We start from the raw sequence: 16,442 nt of genomic DNA, 5'->3' as shown, positions 1-16,442 counted from the left end.
TAAACAAAAAAACTCTTAATAATAAAGTGTCACAGGGATCATCCTAGTTTTGTGTGAGTTTGTGTTTAGTAAAATTGTCATGAATGTTGGTGAACAGAGCGATCCCGCAACCGCAACTCGTGTCGCGAAGTGTGGTCCCGGCTGGAGCGCTGGCTGTCCCGGTCGTGCGCCGCGCGCTGCACTCTGGGCGAACTGGAGGCGGCCCTAGAGCGGCAACTCCGGCAGCGCGAGAAGGCCCGCACCGACCAGGACAACGACGCAGACGCCGCTCAGCTGATGCAGTACCTCAAGGAAGCCATCGCCGACACGCAGCAGCAGATCATGCAGATTGAGGTGCGTGGTATGCTTCGCTTTAAGCGTGAAACACACTGAGAGCGGATTCGGGTCGTGCACATGTCGGGTCGGGAGCCTGACGGGTGTAATTTCGTGTATTTATATGGACGACAACGTCATGCGCCCGAGCACACGAAATTACACCCGTTCAGGCTACCGACCCGCTACGCTTTGTATGTTTCACGCTTAAACTATGAATCATAATAAGATGTCCAAAATGTAAACAAAGAAATGTCATGAATTGACAAAGTTTGAATGCAGGTGTGATACACCTTCTATTTTTAACGAAATTGGAAAAGTAGGAGATTCTCATTTTCTCCCAATTTTAAGTATTACAAAATATTAACAATAAACGAAAACGCGTTCGGAAATTCGCTCGAAGACGACCTATTTCAAGCCGCGTCGTACGAACCGATACGAAATCCACAGTCTTTTTCGCTCTTACATTGCACTCTACGCTCTACATTGCAAAACTTAGTTCTGACTTACTTAATGCGATTCCGTGTTGATAAGTGTGATAACTTTCTTATATTAAATATTTCAATATATCAAAGAGTTGAAACACGTAACTGTGCTTAAATGTTTATTTACTTTCATTAATATCAATTATTATATTTATATCTTACTAGAATAATATCAATTTTACAGGAAGAAACCGAAGAAAACGAGCTTCCTCTTATTCTCGAGCAAGTGGTGAACGCTGAAGCCGGTCGATACGCCTTAGAAAGACTCGCTGCGCAAGCGTTGCATCATGCACAGGATGCTGCTCGAAATTTGAAGATGTTACACGACACTCAGGCGCAGCTCAGAGAGGTATACATATACTTGCAAGGATTTTTCAAAATAACATAATAGTAAAAATCTATATATATAAAAAGGATATTATCCGATTGGGATAAAACTTTCGTGACTTGTTGTACCCAAGCCTGCAATAGTTTTTGAAGTGTTAGAACTGTTTTATATCAAGCGCCATCTTGTTGTAGATGGAAGAAACATCAGAGCGAACAGCAAGCGCTCTAAGAGCCGCCGGAGACCACAATCTCAACCCATGGGGCGTACCGCCACCAGCCTTGGCCGCCTTACTAGCACACGTCTCTTCAGGAACTTCTACCAGATCCGTTTCGCCCTCTGACAGGTACTTTCACGTAATAATTACACAAATACATCGTTCGAGAGACGAGAAACTAAAATAGATAATCGAACTTAATTAACTGCCTCCGTGGCCGAACGGTTACCATGCCGAAGTACCACGCAGAGGTCCCGGGTTCGATTCCCGTGCCGAGAGCAATATTTGTATGACCTACATTTATTTCTCGTGAATTTGGGTGTAGTTGGTGGTTGTCTATGTGTGTCCATGGCACCTGCGATACAGGGTTTCCCTAGTGCGGGACTATGAGTGTGCGCGTTATTATTATTATTAATTAATACATCTCAAAGGTAACGGTTTATGTTCGGGATTCTTTCAATTATTGGTTTTGGGTCGACGTCACTTTTATTTTTTATTCCTTTTTTTATGTTTTTCCATTTGTTTTTTAAACAAACGTCTTCTTTGTTAAACCAAAAATATCTAAATAGATTGCTGTTTAAACTATCCAAGCCCTTTTTTTCAGTTATTTAGTAGAACCCAATCATTAGGGCTAGCACGACAGGGCGCGACTTGCGCGAGACCGACATAAATCTCGCGAGATGCGAGAATAGCAGTACATCGCGCTTTATGTCGCTTTTGCTCAAGTCACGCCCTTTCCTGCTAGCCCTACAGTTGAGGTCATAGTTCGCCACACAGGCCAGTGCGGGTTGGGTACGTCACACGTTTTCCAAGGGTTACCTTCTTTCACTTACAAGTTTCATCACGGTATTTTCCTTCACGATTAGCAAGAAGTATTGCCACTAAACAAACAGTATTCGGGGTAGTGATTTCTTGTTGAATTCAAACAGATTAAGATTATTTCTTATAAGGCTTTAATACACGTGTCACGCGGGCCTCGCGTAATTAAATACAAGGCTCGGTCCACATGAATTTTATTATACAAATAAAGAAAGAGTACAGGAAGGGAAAAGAACAGGTAAAAAACGTAAGACTGTAACAAAACAATGCTATAAAAACGGGTACAATCGTATAAAAACATACTTAAATACAAATTATGGTAAAAACGAATATATCTGCCATCCATTAACAAAAACGCGGCTAAGGGAGAAATGGTCAAATATCGGTTTTAAATAGCAAAAAATAGAGCACAAGATTCTCTTTTAAAAACATTAGTTAACGTGTTCGACTTATCGGAATTTCTAGAAGTACTATATAAGCATTTCGGTAACATGATTTTCAATGATACTACAAATATAATACTATACAAACAGTTAGGTTACATAATTTAACTGGTCAGAATTTTATGTGACGTCGAGCACGTGCACACGCTTCGGGAATTTAGAGAGAAGAAAAGTAAGTGATGAAGAAAAGGAATTTAAGAACGATTCAAAATTTCAAAATAGGTAGCCAGGAACTAGAGAAAAGGGTGGTAAAAAGGTGGGATGACGATGGAAGAGGTCGCATTGTCACACACGTGTAGCGTTAGAACATCGTTTTACAGTGACGCGGATTGCTCCGTACGGAACATGCTCCGCGTGAACTCCGCACAAGCACGTAAAATTAAATACTCGATTCAGAGCACTGCGGATTCTACACATGCGGATGGCCCGCACGCGGACAGTCCGTACGGACCGCACGCACAGCTGTGAGACCAGCCTAAAATGTGTTTGACATTCCAGACTGACATGTAGGCAATTAATAATGAAAATTATGTATAAATGACATGATGATGGCTGCAAAGTAACCTTGGAAATGCATCAAAGTAACTAAATCAATTTTTATGATTCACAGTTCGCTAATGGAGCGTCCAGCGCTGACCACACGCGAGTCTTTGACTGCTCCTACGTCACCACCTGATGATAACAGCAACGGATCGCCTTTTTATCGCAACACGTGGGTATCTTGATGATATTATATTCTTAGAGAGCCTAGATGATAGAGAATCTTGATGCTATTGCGTATTGTCCGCTAAATTTGAAAACCTCGTTACTCGGTTTTTGGATGAAATCCCTTTTTTAATCTTCAAGGCAATTTTCGGCAATTAAAGCTTAAAATATAATTTGTAGGCCCTTTTAACCAACTTCAAAAAGGAGGAGGTCCTCATTTCGACTATATATTTTTTGTATGCGTATTACTCCATTTGTGAACCGATTTTGATGATTTTTTGTTGTAAAGAGGGTACTTCATTATTGGTCCAATAAAAATTTAACGAATATACCTCTAAGGGTAGCAAACTAGGGGATGGTTCCAGTTTCACGTACTTTCCGGTGATTTCAATAAAACTTCGCAAATGGATAATTATAATTCGTCGAACTTTTGAGGTTTTTTTTTAAATAAAATAGTTGTAATTATTGAGTTATAAAATAAAGGTATAATCTTATATTGTCATAAGATTATTTTTAGTGATTCTGTTTTTCGTACCTACTCAAAAGTTCACGTTAATGGCGGTTACGAGGTTTACGAATTTAGTCAACGGTATGCATGTAGCCATGGAGACTTCAATTGACTTAGACTGTGAAATCGCAAAGATCTGAGGGCTGTTTCCTCGTTGGAGCATAAGGACATCTTAGTCCTCGTGCTCCTACCAGTAGGAGCACCCAGTTGGAGCATGAGGAAACGGCCGATCTGCACTGCCACTGCGCCCGTCATCCTGTGTCATAAGTTGACCAGTCCCACGTGCCTGTAATTTCACCAGCACCTTATCCTTCTAAACCGGAACGCAGTAATCCTTACATTACCGCGTGACGGCAGAAATAGGTAACTTGGCATCTTTCACAAAGAGCTCTACTGCTACACGAATAAATACAAATTGTTTCTTGGTTAACTATGAAACTACACATTTGCGTTAGTTTTCATTAGGTACAGTCGTAATAAAAATCGTAAATTCTCGCAGTAAGTTACATTAAAAACATCCGCACAAAGTACATGCCGCGACCGGAAGGAACCAGTTACAAATCTATCAATTTCAAGTCGGTTTATACATTGAAAGACTGTTCGTAGTGGCCGCCGTGGCTCGGTGCGGTTACGTGACCTGGGCGTCTACAGCAAGGATGAAGATCCGATGACTCAATCCTTAGTGGAGCCGACTTCCCCGCGCCCAATACCGCTCAGTCGCGTTCCCAGCGCGCCTGGAAGCCTCAGGTATGTTCCGTATCTCCAGGGTATAATGTTGAAGTATTTATGACGCAGAACAATTACAAATATACATTTTATACAGGCTGTATATTTGAAAGTGGGACATACTTATAGAGTGCGTTATATTCCTGATTCTCAACCCAAAGAAATAATAAACTAATGAACTTAAACTTTACAAAAAATATTTTAATTTATTTTTTTATCGACTACTACTTGAGCACAACATTAGTTATCGAAATCTATGCACATCACTATTATTGCTCCGACGCAGCGGCGAAAAGCAAAGCACAGGTCGGGGGTGAGGACGGGACGCGGGCGCATACGCGAAATTTTTCAGTCCACGCGCGACTTTGATCTAACGAAGACACGTAAATTATTTGTCCTTCCGCTCGCCCGATCGCCGCAAAATGGGTATTTATTCTAACGTGGAATTGACTGAGATGGTGCGACTTTACGCAATAAGTGGTGTTAGTGTGAGGCAAGCTATTGAAATGTTCCCAAATCGGAGTTTACGCGAAAGAGGTGAACAATGTCGAAGCGTTGCGTGAGAGGATTATCTCAGCATTTTATACTGTGAGACAAAATGTGTTTGTGTTGTACAATTTAAAACAAAATTTACTATGCCGTGCTAGACTATGCATTGTGGAAAACGGTGGACATTTTGAACACTTGCTCCGTACCACGTAAGTGTAAATAAACTGTAAATAACTAAAAAATCAATCATTGTAATTAATTTGATTTCACATTTTTAACTACGCCAAAAACCTCAATTCTTATTAAATGATAACTACTTACTAAAACATTTCGATGATAGTTCAAGTAAAAAACAATTAACATAACCTAAAACGTAAATGTGAAATCATTGTTATTGTTGCTGTCTCACTCGGCGCTCGCTTGGTAGCATTCCCATTACACTCGAAATTAAGCGTAAAGGGAATCGGTTTATTCCTATCTACACTTCAAAACACATTTGTTGATTTATTTTTTGTTCTATCCCATATCCTAATTTTATTTTAGTCTATGTTAAGTTGTAACATGATTTACTATGACATGTATGAATATGTCTCACTTTCAAATATACAGCCTGTATAAAAAAAATCTTACATATTTTATATAAGTAAAAAATTATACCTGTTGAAAATTATATTTGAAATTTTCGTATTAACCGACTTCAAAAAAGTAGATTTTTGTATGTCTATTATGGAATTACTCCAATATCTGTGAACCGATTTCGATTATTCTTTTTTGTTGGAAAGGGGTTACTTCATTAAAGGTCCTATTCAAATTTGAAGAAAATATTTCACCTATAAGTGTGGAGTAAGTTAAGCGATGAATTCGGTATTAGATTTCACCCACTTTCCGCTAACCGATTTGAATAAATACGCATATTTTTCAGGTCGGTTTTATTTAATAAAAAAAAGTTATGATTAGCCTAATTTTTTCGTGACTTGTTGAGGTTTGTAAATACTTCCATATCCTAAAATATTTTTTTTATAATATCAAGTGACGGGACGAACAAGTCGTGCGCCTGATGGTAAACACGCCTGTCCATAGCAGTTACAATGCCACTCAGAGCTTTAAATTGCAAAGAGAAAGCACTGCCACTGCGCCCGTCACCCTGAGACATAAGTTGACAAGTCCCATGTACACAATGTATACAAGTTCTATATACGAGTCTCAAATACAACTACGTCTCTCCTTTACATTCTATATATGGAACACATCGAAAAATTTTTTTAACGTCTACGTACGCGATTTTATAAAAATAACACTATATGTGTCGCTCTAAAGTACATACTATAACCAAGAAAACGAATTAATTGTCTTGTTTCATACATTGTGTATTTTATTATTATTTAAAATTTACTTTTTAATGAGTAATTTTTAAGTTTTACTGACTTAAAGGGACATTAAGAAAATACACTTGATTTTCTAAAATCACGTTCCGGAACTGTACTGTAATTTTACTAAAGTTACTATCTATTTTGTTATATTATTATCAGAACGATGTAAAAACAAAGTCAATTTGTAGTTCACCTTAAGAGTCGATACTATCTCAGCCCGAATACAATTTTTCGCGTACTAACACTGTTCATTTTGCTCAAGTCGAGCAACAGGGACACTGGCTTTATTTTGAGCAATTATTAAATATATGACACATTTGAAAAATGTATATCGTAGAGTATACGTGTTCTATTTAGTTTTCTATCGGAAAAATTTGTAGGGATCGTGTTCTCACACCGTATAGTAATCAGTGTACACACTCAATTTTACTATATATTTTGATTCAACACTTTCACTGTTGTGCGGAATCAACTAAAGCCATTTGAGGTGGTATAGACTGTTAAAAGTTTAGATATAAGATTAATATTTGAAGTGACGCTGTACAGCATCAAAGAATTTGTCATATATTCACCTGTTTCCTGTAAAACTCGAATGACTGACAAGCTTGGATTAAAAAAAAAAATATTGTTTAACACTACTATGTGAAAAATCACTTTTTTATCATTATTCACGTGTCACTAACTGCTCCTCACATGTGTATTTTGTTTATAAAAATGTTAAGTAATTCTATGTAGTTTATTTTCGTCGATTCGGGCAAATTAAACTCTATTACAATCTATTACAAATAATTATAATTTTATGACAAAAGAGACAGATGTGCTGAACCAGTAGCAGTAAAACTCCTTGTGAAAGAGTTTGTCCAGGGAAGTACTGCCACCTTACCTATTTCTGCCGTCAAGCAATAATGTGATCATAAATACGTTCCGGTTTGGAAGAGTAAGGCTCTTGGTGAAAGTACGGGCACATGGGACTTGACAACTTATGTCTCATGGTGACGGGCGCAGTGTCATTACCCCTGAGATCTTTGCGATTTCAAGTCTCCATGGCCATACCGTCAGCTAAATACGTAAAACCTCGTAACCGCCATTAATGTGAACTTTTGATTAGGCACAAAAAACAGAATTACTAAAAAATAATTATATATAACAATCTATGATTATACCTTTATTTTGTAACTCAAAGAGGGTCTACAAAATAAGATTTTAAGATTTATTGCCGGATATTGCGCTTGAATACTAAAAGAATTTCGTACAAAAACGAAGTTGCGAGGTTCTCAAATTTAGCCGACGATGCGCAATAACATGAAGGTTCTCTAATGAGCATCTCTGTGTGGCACTGCAACTGTTATGGACAAACGTCTCCCCTACCACTAGGCGCACGACTTGTTCTTCGTGTCACTCGATATTTTAAAAAATAAATAAAAACATAAGATTAGTTTGCGTTTGCTCGAACCGGCGCCAACATCACCTATTTTACGTAAATCTAACCGTGAAATCGATTACCTAAGAGAGTCGGTTATTGACTAGAACCCTAAACCCTGTGTTCACAAAATATCACATGTGTTCGTAACCCTCCACCACAGAGGCCTGCAGCCAATAAACGCTTCGCTGGCCTCTCCCCTCACTGTCCGGCGCGCACCGCTGGAGAGCCCGCGGCCAGCCCGCCGCTACCTCGTCAAACCACAGTCCTTGTACGTACCACCTATGCAAATGCACTATTGTGACTTGTTATAATAGCCGGCAACTTAAGTTGGAACCTTCGACATGTTGCGAATTGAACTAATCGCTAACAACACGAAAGTCATATCAAAAGCAACATTTCAGGGTTCAAAAGTAATTTGTCAGGCTTTTTTGTCTAATGCAGTCTATATTGGACCTTCGCAACAGAGCAAAAGAAAATATAGTTTTTCAACAATTGTTTACCTTGCAATACAATCATAAACCAAATCAATCACGAAAAATGCTCTTATTAATTTTGTATTGTATGGAATTATTTGCTCGTTTTGCCATAAGGTCCAGTTGCGAGCACTTGCAAAATGTTGTGTCTAAAAATTCATGAGACTTGCTTGAACTACTATACTTTTTTCGTGATCGTACGGAATAGTGGTATATTTTAGAGAGAATTATCCAGTCTCACAAATTTTTAGACTCTCCGTTGGGTGGACACTCGAAAGTGTAGAATTTACGACAATGTTGTAAATTCTATTTTTTTTTTTTCAGAATAATAAGACTAACGTCTTACTAATATAATAACTTTTGAATTAGTTTTAATATAGCTTAGAACACTTTCTAGTTTCAACCTATAATGTTTAAAGATGACAAATTAAGAGAGAATACGCTATCATTTATTATTCAAAGCATATTCTTTTTAAATTGGTCAAAGAGTTTATTGTCATAATTACCTAATAATCTATCTGCGAAGTAAAAGTTACTTGACATGTAAATCATATTTGTGAATTTTCTTTTCGTGTAGCATGTCTTAAAATTTGCACAAGTTTTTAAAGTTCTCTATACTTACAATTTCTACTCGATTGATTCCAATCCGAAATAGCATTGGTAGTTGTCGACTTAATAGGATTTCTACAACAATACTATATAAACTTAATGATACGGAATATTACAATTTTGTATAAACATTGATTTCACGGAGTTTCATTCGACTTTCAAATAACATAAAACCACATATTTCGAAAATTCCGCAAATTCCGTCGCGTACTTTCGGCGTTATCAATCCTTCCAATGTCGTTTCTTCAGATGAAAAGATTTGTAAGTCGATGAAATTACGCCGAATGATAGTTATCGTTACTTTAAAATGTTGAAAACAATTTTTGTAATATCCTTCATAACAATGGTTTCCTATTATTTTATTTTCTGTGCAACTGCGATACTGGTCTTTTATTGTAGTATAGATCCTTTGAACTGAAAATAACGTAATGGGAACACTGCAGTAGTTAAAAGCTTGAGTAGTTAGTATGGTCTCCTTTCCCGTTTCTCGTTTCCTTGCATGACTCTAGTGGCTTGGGTTTATGTGCTATTGACACTGTAGAAGATTTATTAGATGTTTTTTAGACAGAGTTACCCTTTGGTTGATTTCTAAGTTACATTTACGGTCCACACTTAGGACGTGCAAGCGTCTATTTTTTTAAATATCTCTTCCTTTTTGCTCGTGATCGTATTCAACAAAAAAATATTTAAAAAATCACAAATATAAATTATCGTGCAGTACAGAATGTGCACGACGTTTCGGACGTATGTATGATTTCCAAATTATAAATAAGCATTAATATTTGCTTATTTATAATATTTCTGCCGCCAAGCAGTAATATAATATAATATAAGCATTAATGCGTTCAGATTTTGAAGGATAAAGGTGCTGGTAAAATTACAGGCGTGTGGGACTTGTCAACTTATGCCCCGCAGGTCTGTGCAATTTAAAGGCCTGAATGGCACTGCAACTGCTATGGACAGGCGTGTCGCTTACCACCAGGCACACGGCTCGTTCGTTCCGTCACTTAATATCATAGAAAATAATAATAATGTTTTTGTCTTCGTCAGAACCCCCTAAAATTTAAAATATTAAAAAAGAAACAAATTTCGACTAGTACATAAAAACCTAGAGTGCCGTAAGTGACTCTGTAAGCAACCTTATTTGTTTAAGTTAGATTCGTGAATCGTGAGAATGAATGCAACTCTTTATTTCTGGTTGATTTAGAAATATTTGTTAACCCAGTTTATTTCTTCCTTTATTTGTTTTTCATTTTCCGTCGTTCAATTACTTTTATTTTTAGATATTATGAATTTGATTTTGAATTCTCTTCACAGACATGTAACTTGTCTTCACAACTTAGGCTTTTTGAAACTCGTTTATTTTGTAAATATGGTTATCGTCTATCCGTCGTAAATGTTTCTGGTGATTGGTGATAGCTTTCTCTTTGGGCGAGAAGCGGGAAGGTTGCGTGATGCGGTTAGGGAAGGTGGTGTACTGGGCTGGCTGACACATGCTGTTGCTTACAGCCTCCTGACTGACCTCAACATAGTCGAGTGACCGACGTCAAAGTGGAATGGGCCAGGTGTAAGCGAAAAAGTCCGGGTGTTCAGTGGATTAGGCCTGGTGTAAAGTGGAATAGTTCCGGTGTAAAGTGGAATAGACCAGGTGTAAAGTGTCATAGGGGATACGGGAATACAACGACGGTCTACATTCGAAGTGCTCACCGTAGATAAATGTATATAGATTCAATTGTGTTTAACCTTTACATGTTTCTGCATGAAAATTGCTTTTGAATGCATTTTGTTATATTATGTTAATAACTATTGATATTTATAATCTTTCGAAACTTATTATGCTTCTTCTGTGCAAATAATAGGGACAAAAACTGTTCCAAAAATATATTTAAAATTTTTATTTTAAAGGCGACGTTGATGGAACGGTCATATATAAAATTAAATATTCCATGCAGAAATATGTGCATTTATTAATAATACTAACTCTGCAAAGGCAAGATTTAGCTTGAAGCGATTATATAGGCAAGTAAAAAGAACATAATAAGTAAAGTCACAATGTATAACTAAGCTTTAACATGTTTTAGTAGATAAGCAATAAACGTTTGAATTAAGCTTGTGTTTGTTTGCATGACGCACCCCACTGTTAATTGCATGGATTTTAGCTGTTTTTTGTGTTATTTTGAATGTGTATTTATTAAATTGCCTACACCGACACAGCTATATTATGATATTAGGGACTGTAGCCACTGATGTATAGGGTTATTAACTCGAAACTTTTGAACAGGACATTTGTAGCATTAAAGTGAACAGCTTTTGCCTACGGCTATCGAAAATCGAGGCAATTTATTTTTATCTCCTAGGTACTCCATATTGCACATTGAATAGAAGTCAAAATATTAAAAATTTATTCTTGGTAAACTGAAAAAAATAAAAATGAAAAATATAACTCGAATAGTACCAGCTAACTATGCCATTTGTCAGATGCCAAATGTTACAAAGTTCTATTTGATATAAAACGATATAAAACACTTACTACACTTGTAATATTTTTTTTAATTTATTTTCTCAGTTGCCCTGAAATTTTGCTTAGAATTTCGCCACTTTAATACAGAGGGTGTTTTGGTGGTGTGGATTTTTCAAGTCATAGACATGTTGTTTGTTTTAATAACAGAAATGCTCTTAAGAGGTTCCAGACTAAATATGTCTTTGTGTTATTGCTACGAAAACACTTCGCTATAATGACAAAAATCTACGAGGGTAAGCTTGTTACTTTTGACAATTAAATAATGGACTACAGTGGCAGTATTGCGTTTTAATTTGTACAACTATTGTCAAAAAGAAGATTTAATCGAATAACCATGACACCAGCCGTCACTATTTTCACATATTTGTGATTTAATACCATTGTCAACTGTATTTACCTTAGACTATGGAAACGTGCATTGTTCTAGATAAGGCGGATAATGAATTAGCCGTGCGTAAAGCTTTCTATTAGACGCGAAAACTCACCATTTTACAAATGCCACAAATATATTTTATTAATATTTATATATTTTTTGTGTAAAATGCAAGTGCAACAAGGATATAGAGAAATTCGTTAGAACTGCTTATTCGATCTGTGGCTCATCTGTAGTTGGTAAGAGCGATAGCCCCGGTGTGGCAACAGACGCTGGTTCTAATCCAGTCAGAGTGAAATCGAAAAATTTTTTCTTTGTGTTGTTCGATATTTGTATGAATAATAATAACAAGTATTTCTATATTTTTAATGCTATTTTTTTTTAATGTGAAATAGTTATTTAATTCAATTGACTAAACATGTGATATCTTATAACTAACAGTGGCAAATTAGTATTGTAACAAGGACTTCTCTGATCTTTTATATTGACATTTGTAGCGAAAGTCAGTATTGGTTTTCTATTTATCTATTCTACAAAATAGGGACAAATATATAGAATCGATTTATAAACAAAACTGCAATCTGAACATGACAGGGTGTGTAAGTGTTAATGTCAAATTTTTTTGAAGAAAAGTCGCCGGGTCTATGCAAGAATACGTGTCGTTTCTACACACGAACTGTGTGTACACAGTCCCGGCGCCGGACAAGAAAAAAATGTTATCTACCCCCGACGCTACGCGCTCTGCCGCTATTGCATAGGGCGCATTGTCAGTAAACGAACGTTTTTGCGCGTGGACTGATTTTGCAAAGTACCACTGTTGCACCACTAATTTCATTGCGACTAATAAAATGCATGATTTATTTACAAGTTCAGTAGAAGAACGACCCGTATTGTGGGAGAAAACCTTAGACAACATTTATTATTCTATACATATAATTTGCAATCACCATTTTTTTTTTGTTAGTAGTCAACATATTTCTTCATACAGTCGGTTTAAAAACGACAGCTACCTGGAAGTGCACTGACACGTTTACACACGTCTGCCCGAAAGCATTCGTATCGTGTACACAATCATCATTTTCTTGTCTGCAACAGACACAAAATATTTTCGTGGCTAGATCCGACAAAATTCTTGTCGTGTACAAGGCCATTCTCGTCTTTTCTGTTGCAGACACGATGAATTTCTTAGCGTGTACACTCGTCGTCAAGAGTGTGCTTATAAATAAAATTAAATGTTCACTTATCTATCTGCCCTCCATGTCTTAACTAAGGCATTTGCTTTTCGGTAATTTGCGAGATATTGGCACGTAACGTTGTAATGTAACCTAAAAAATGCCAATTATGCATTATTTTACTTGACAATAGAACTGAAACTAAGTAAGATATTAAAAAACCTATCAGAAGGGGTTGTAGATCTCGTTTCGCTTATCCCATGATATGGTAATAACTAAATTTGCTAAAATCAAAATAATCTTTATTTCATATAAGCATTATTACACTTGACTTATTGAGTGTGTGCGTTATTAAAAAAAAACTTGATATCGTCACATTGTTTAAACTTTACCGCTCATTCGTAAGGGAGATTCCCCTGAGAATAATGAGCAAGCATCTCTAGGGATTGCTCTTTGTAAATAACATTTGTACACATTCAACATTTACAATATTTTTTTTGGTTTGAAACATCAGAGATCGAGATTACCTCCATGAGCTAAACGGGTTACTACCACGGATTTTTGTCATCCAAGTACGCAGAAGTTGTATAATAACCTTTAGTATAAAGTTTTTGTTTCACTATAGTTTTAAACCTCGTGAAAGGCAAATTTTGTATATCAACCGGAATCTTGTTACAGAAGCGTATACATTGCCTTTTAAATGAATTTGTGACTTTGTGAAGACGACTATCAAGAACAGCAAGTTTATTTTTATTCCCCGTATTAATGTTATGTCTGTCACTATTTTTCATAAAGAAATTACTATTCTTCTTAACATAAACTACATTTTCATAAATGTACTGTGAGGCTAGTGTAAGAATGTTAATTTCCTTAAATTTACCTCTCAAAGATACGCTGAGTCTCGGATTGTAAATTGCCCTAACCGCACAATTCTGCAGGACAAAGATTCTATTGATATCGGCGGCATTTCCCCAAAGCAAAATGTCAATTACGTTAGTAATCATAGGGAAGCAAGAGGGCGGTATATACAGTGAATATTTATTTACATCATCGTTTTTTGTTGTTGTGATTACTTAGAAATGTTTTATTTTATGTACAAAGTAAAAGTTTGTTTTTTCAAACAAACCGGCGTTTCGGGCCCTTTACAGGTCCCATGGTCACGGTTGACCGTGTGTCAACCGTGACCATGGGCCCGAAACGTCGGTTTGTTTGAAAAAACAAACTTTTACTTTTATCTCCTACGTACTCCATATTGCACATTGAATAGAAGTCAAAATATTAAAAATTTATTCTTGGTAAACTGAAAAAAATAAAAATAAAAAATATAACTCGAGTAGTACCAGCTAACTATGCCATTTGTCAGATGCCAAATGTTACAAAGTTCTATTTGATATAAAACGATATAAAACACTTACTACACTTGTAATATTTTTTTAAATTTATTTTCTCAGTTGCCCTGAAATTTTGCTTAGAATTTCGCCACTTTAATACAGAGGGTGTTTTGGTGGTGTGGATTTTTCAAGTCATAGACATGTTGTTATTTGTTTTAATAACAGAAATGCTCTTAAGAGGTTCCAGACTAAATATGTCTTTGTGTTATTGCTACGAAAACACTTCGCTATAATGACAAAAATCTACGAGGGTAAGCTTGTTACTTTTGACAATTAAATAATGGACTTCAGTGGCAGTATTGCGTTTTAATTTGTACAACTATTGTCAAAAAGAAGATTTAATCGAATAACCATGACACCAGCCGTCACTATTTTCACATATTTGTGATTTAATACCATTGTCAACTGTATTTACCTTAGACTATGGAAACGTGTATTGTTCTAGATAAGGCGGATAATGAATTAGCCCTGCGTAAAGCTTTCTATTAGACGCGAAAACTCACCATTTTACAACTGCCACAAATATATTTTATTAATATTTATATGTTTTTTGTGTAAAATGCAAGTGCAACAAGGATATAGAGAAATTCGTTAGATCTGCTTATTCGATCTGTGGCTCATCTGTAGTTGGTAAGAGCGGTAGCCCCGGTGTGGCAACAGACGCTGGTTCGAATCCAGTCAGAGTGAAATCGAAAAATTTTTTCTTTGTGTTGTTCGATATTTGTATGAATAATAATAACAAGTATTTCTATATTTTTAATGCTATTTTTTTTAATGTGAAATAATTATTTAATTAAAATTGACTAAACATGTGATATCTTATAACTAACAGTGACAAATTAGTATTTTAGCAAGGACTTCTCTGATCTTTTATATTGACATTTCTACAAAATAGGGACAAATATATGGAATCGATTTATAAACAAAATTTCAATCTAAATATGACAGGGTGTGTAAGTGTTAATGTCAAAATTTTTTGCGTGTAAGGGCGCGTGTATTCGCTAAGAAAAGTCGCCGGGTCTATGCAAGAATACGTGTCGTTTCTACACACGAACTGTGTGTACACAGTCCCGGCGCCGGACAAGAAAAAATGTTATCTACCCCCGACGCTACGCGCTCTGCCGCTATTGCATAGGGCGCGTTGTCAGTAAACGAACGTTTTTGCGCGTGGACTGATTTTGCAAAGTACCACTGTTGCACCACTAATTTCATTGCGACTAATAAAATGCATGATTTATATACAAGTTCAGTAGAAGAACGACCCGTATTGTGGGAGAAAACCTTAGACAACATTTATTATTCTATACATATAATTTGCAATCACCATTTTTTTTATTAGTAGTCAACATATTTCTTCATACAGTCGGTTTAAAAACGACAGCTACCTGGAGTTTCGGGCCCTTTACAGGTCCCATGGTCACGGTTGACCGTGTGTCAACCGTGACCATGGGCCCGAAACGTCGGTTTGTTTGAAAAAACAAATATACGCGATTTAAATCCGGAAAAATAGTTTCATTTCCTATATGTAAAAATCGCGAAAACCTAAGAACTCGATAAAAGTAATTGGTTATATTTTTCTAAATGTAAAGTATAAATATAGGTAAGTAAAAACTTTAAATTTAACAAACAATTCATTTATTAATTATTTGATATTTAGTTCGGGACTTCATCCGCATAATCACCATCATGTATAAAATATTTTAATAAAGACTTTGGACGTTGCAATACGCCCGAAACGTCGAGAAAATTAAAAAGTATTTTATACATGATGACAAATATGTTTTAACCACATTTTGACGGCCTCTGTAGTCGAGTTGTTTGCACGCTGGTTTTCGTGATGTCGCCATCTCTGAGGTCCCGAGTTCGATTCCCAGAAACTAACTTTTCTATATTGTCTCGGATCTGGGTGTTTGTGATACCGTCCGTTGTTTCCGATTTCCATAACACAAGTGCTTTAGCCACTTACTTTGGGGTCCGTTCAACGTATATGATGTTGTCTATTATTTATTTATGATTAAGTCCCGAACTAAAAATCAATTAATGTGTAGAAATCGTGAAAGTTAAAATAATTTATTAATCTT

At 36.2% G+C, this 16,442-nt stretch overlaps 1 protein-coding gene across 3 annotated transcripts in view; it reads left to right on the top strand.

Moving 5' to 3' along the window:
- The window catches only part of LOC113230335 (kinesin-like protein KIF21B), a 138,511-nt gene that overhangs the window by 107,010 nt on the left and 15,059 nt on the right, over positions 1-16,442 (top strand). For 2 of the 3 annotated variants that reach the window (XM_026464223.1, XM_026464224.1), the window contains exons 16-21: positions 98-333; positions 982-1,146; positions 1,317-1,468; positions 3,212-3,313; positions 4,421-4,561; positions 7,983-8,090. In XM_026464223.1, coding sequence (XP_026320008.1) covers positions 98-333; positions 982-1,146; positions 1,317-1,468; positions 3,212-3,313; positions 4,421-4,561; positions 7,983-8,090 — 904 coding nt within the window. The remainder of the gene's footprint in view (positions 1-97; positions 334-981; positions 1,147-1,316; positions 1,469-3,211; positions 3,314-4,420; positions 4,562-7,982; positions 8,091-16,442) is intronic. The other variant, XM_026464225.1, reaches the window with a different exon arrangement.

The sequence above is a fragment of the Hyposmocoma kahamanoa genome, unplaced genomic scaffold (assembly GCF_003589595.1).
Source record: "Hyposmocoma kahamanoa isolate Upper Pololo Valley unplaced genomic scaffold, ASM358959v1 63, whole genome shotgun sequence".
In the NCBI taxonomy this organism is placed as follows: domain Eukaryota; kingdom Metazoa; phylum Arthropoda; class Insecta; order Lepidoptera; family Cosmopterigidae; genus Hyposmocoma; species Hyposmocoma kahamanoa.
Note: the sequence above shows the minus strand (reverse complement) of the source record. Positions and strands in the feature narration are given on the sequence as shown.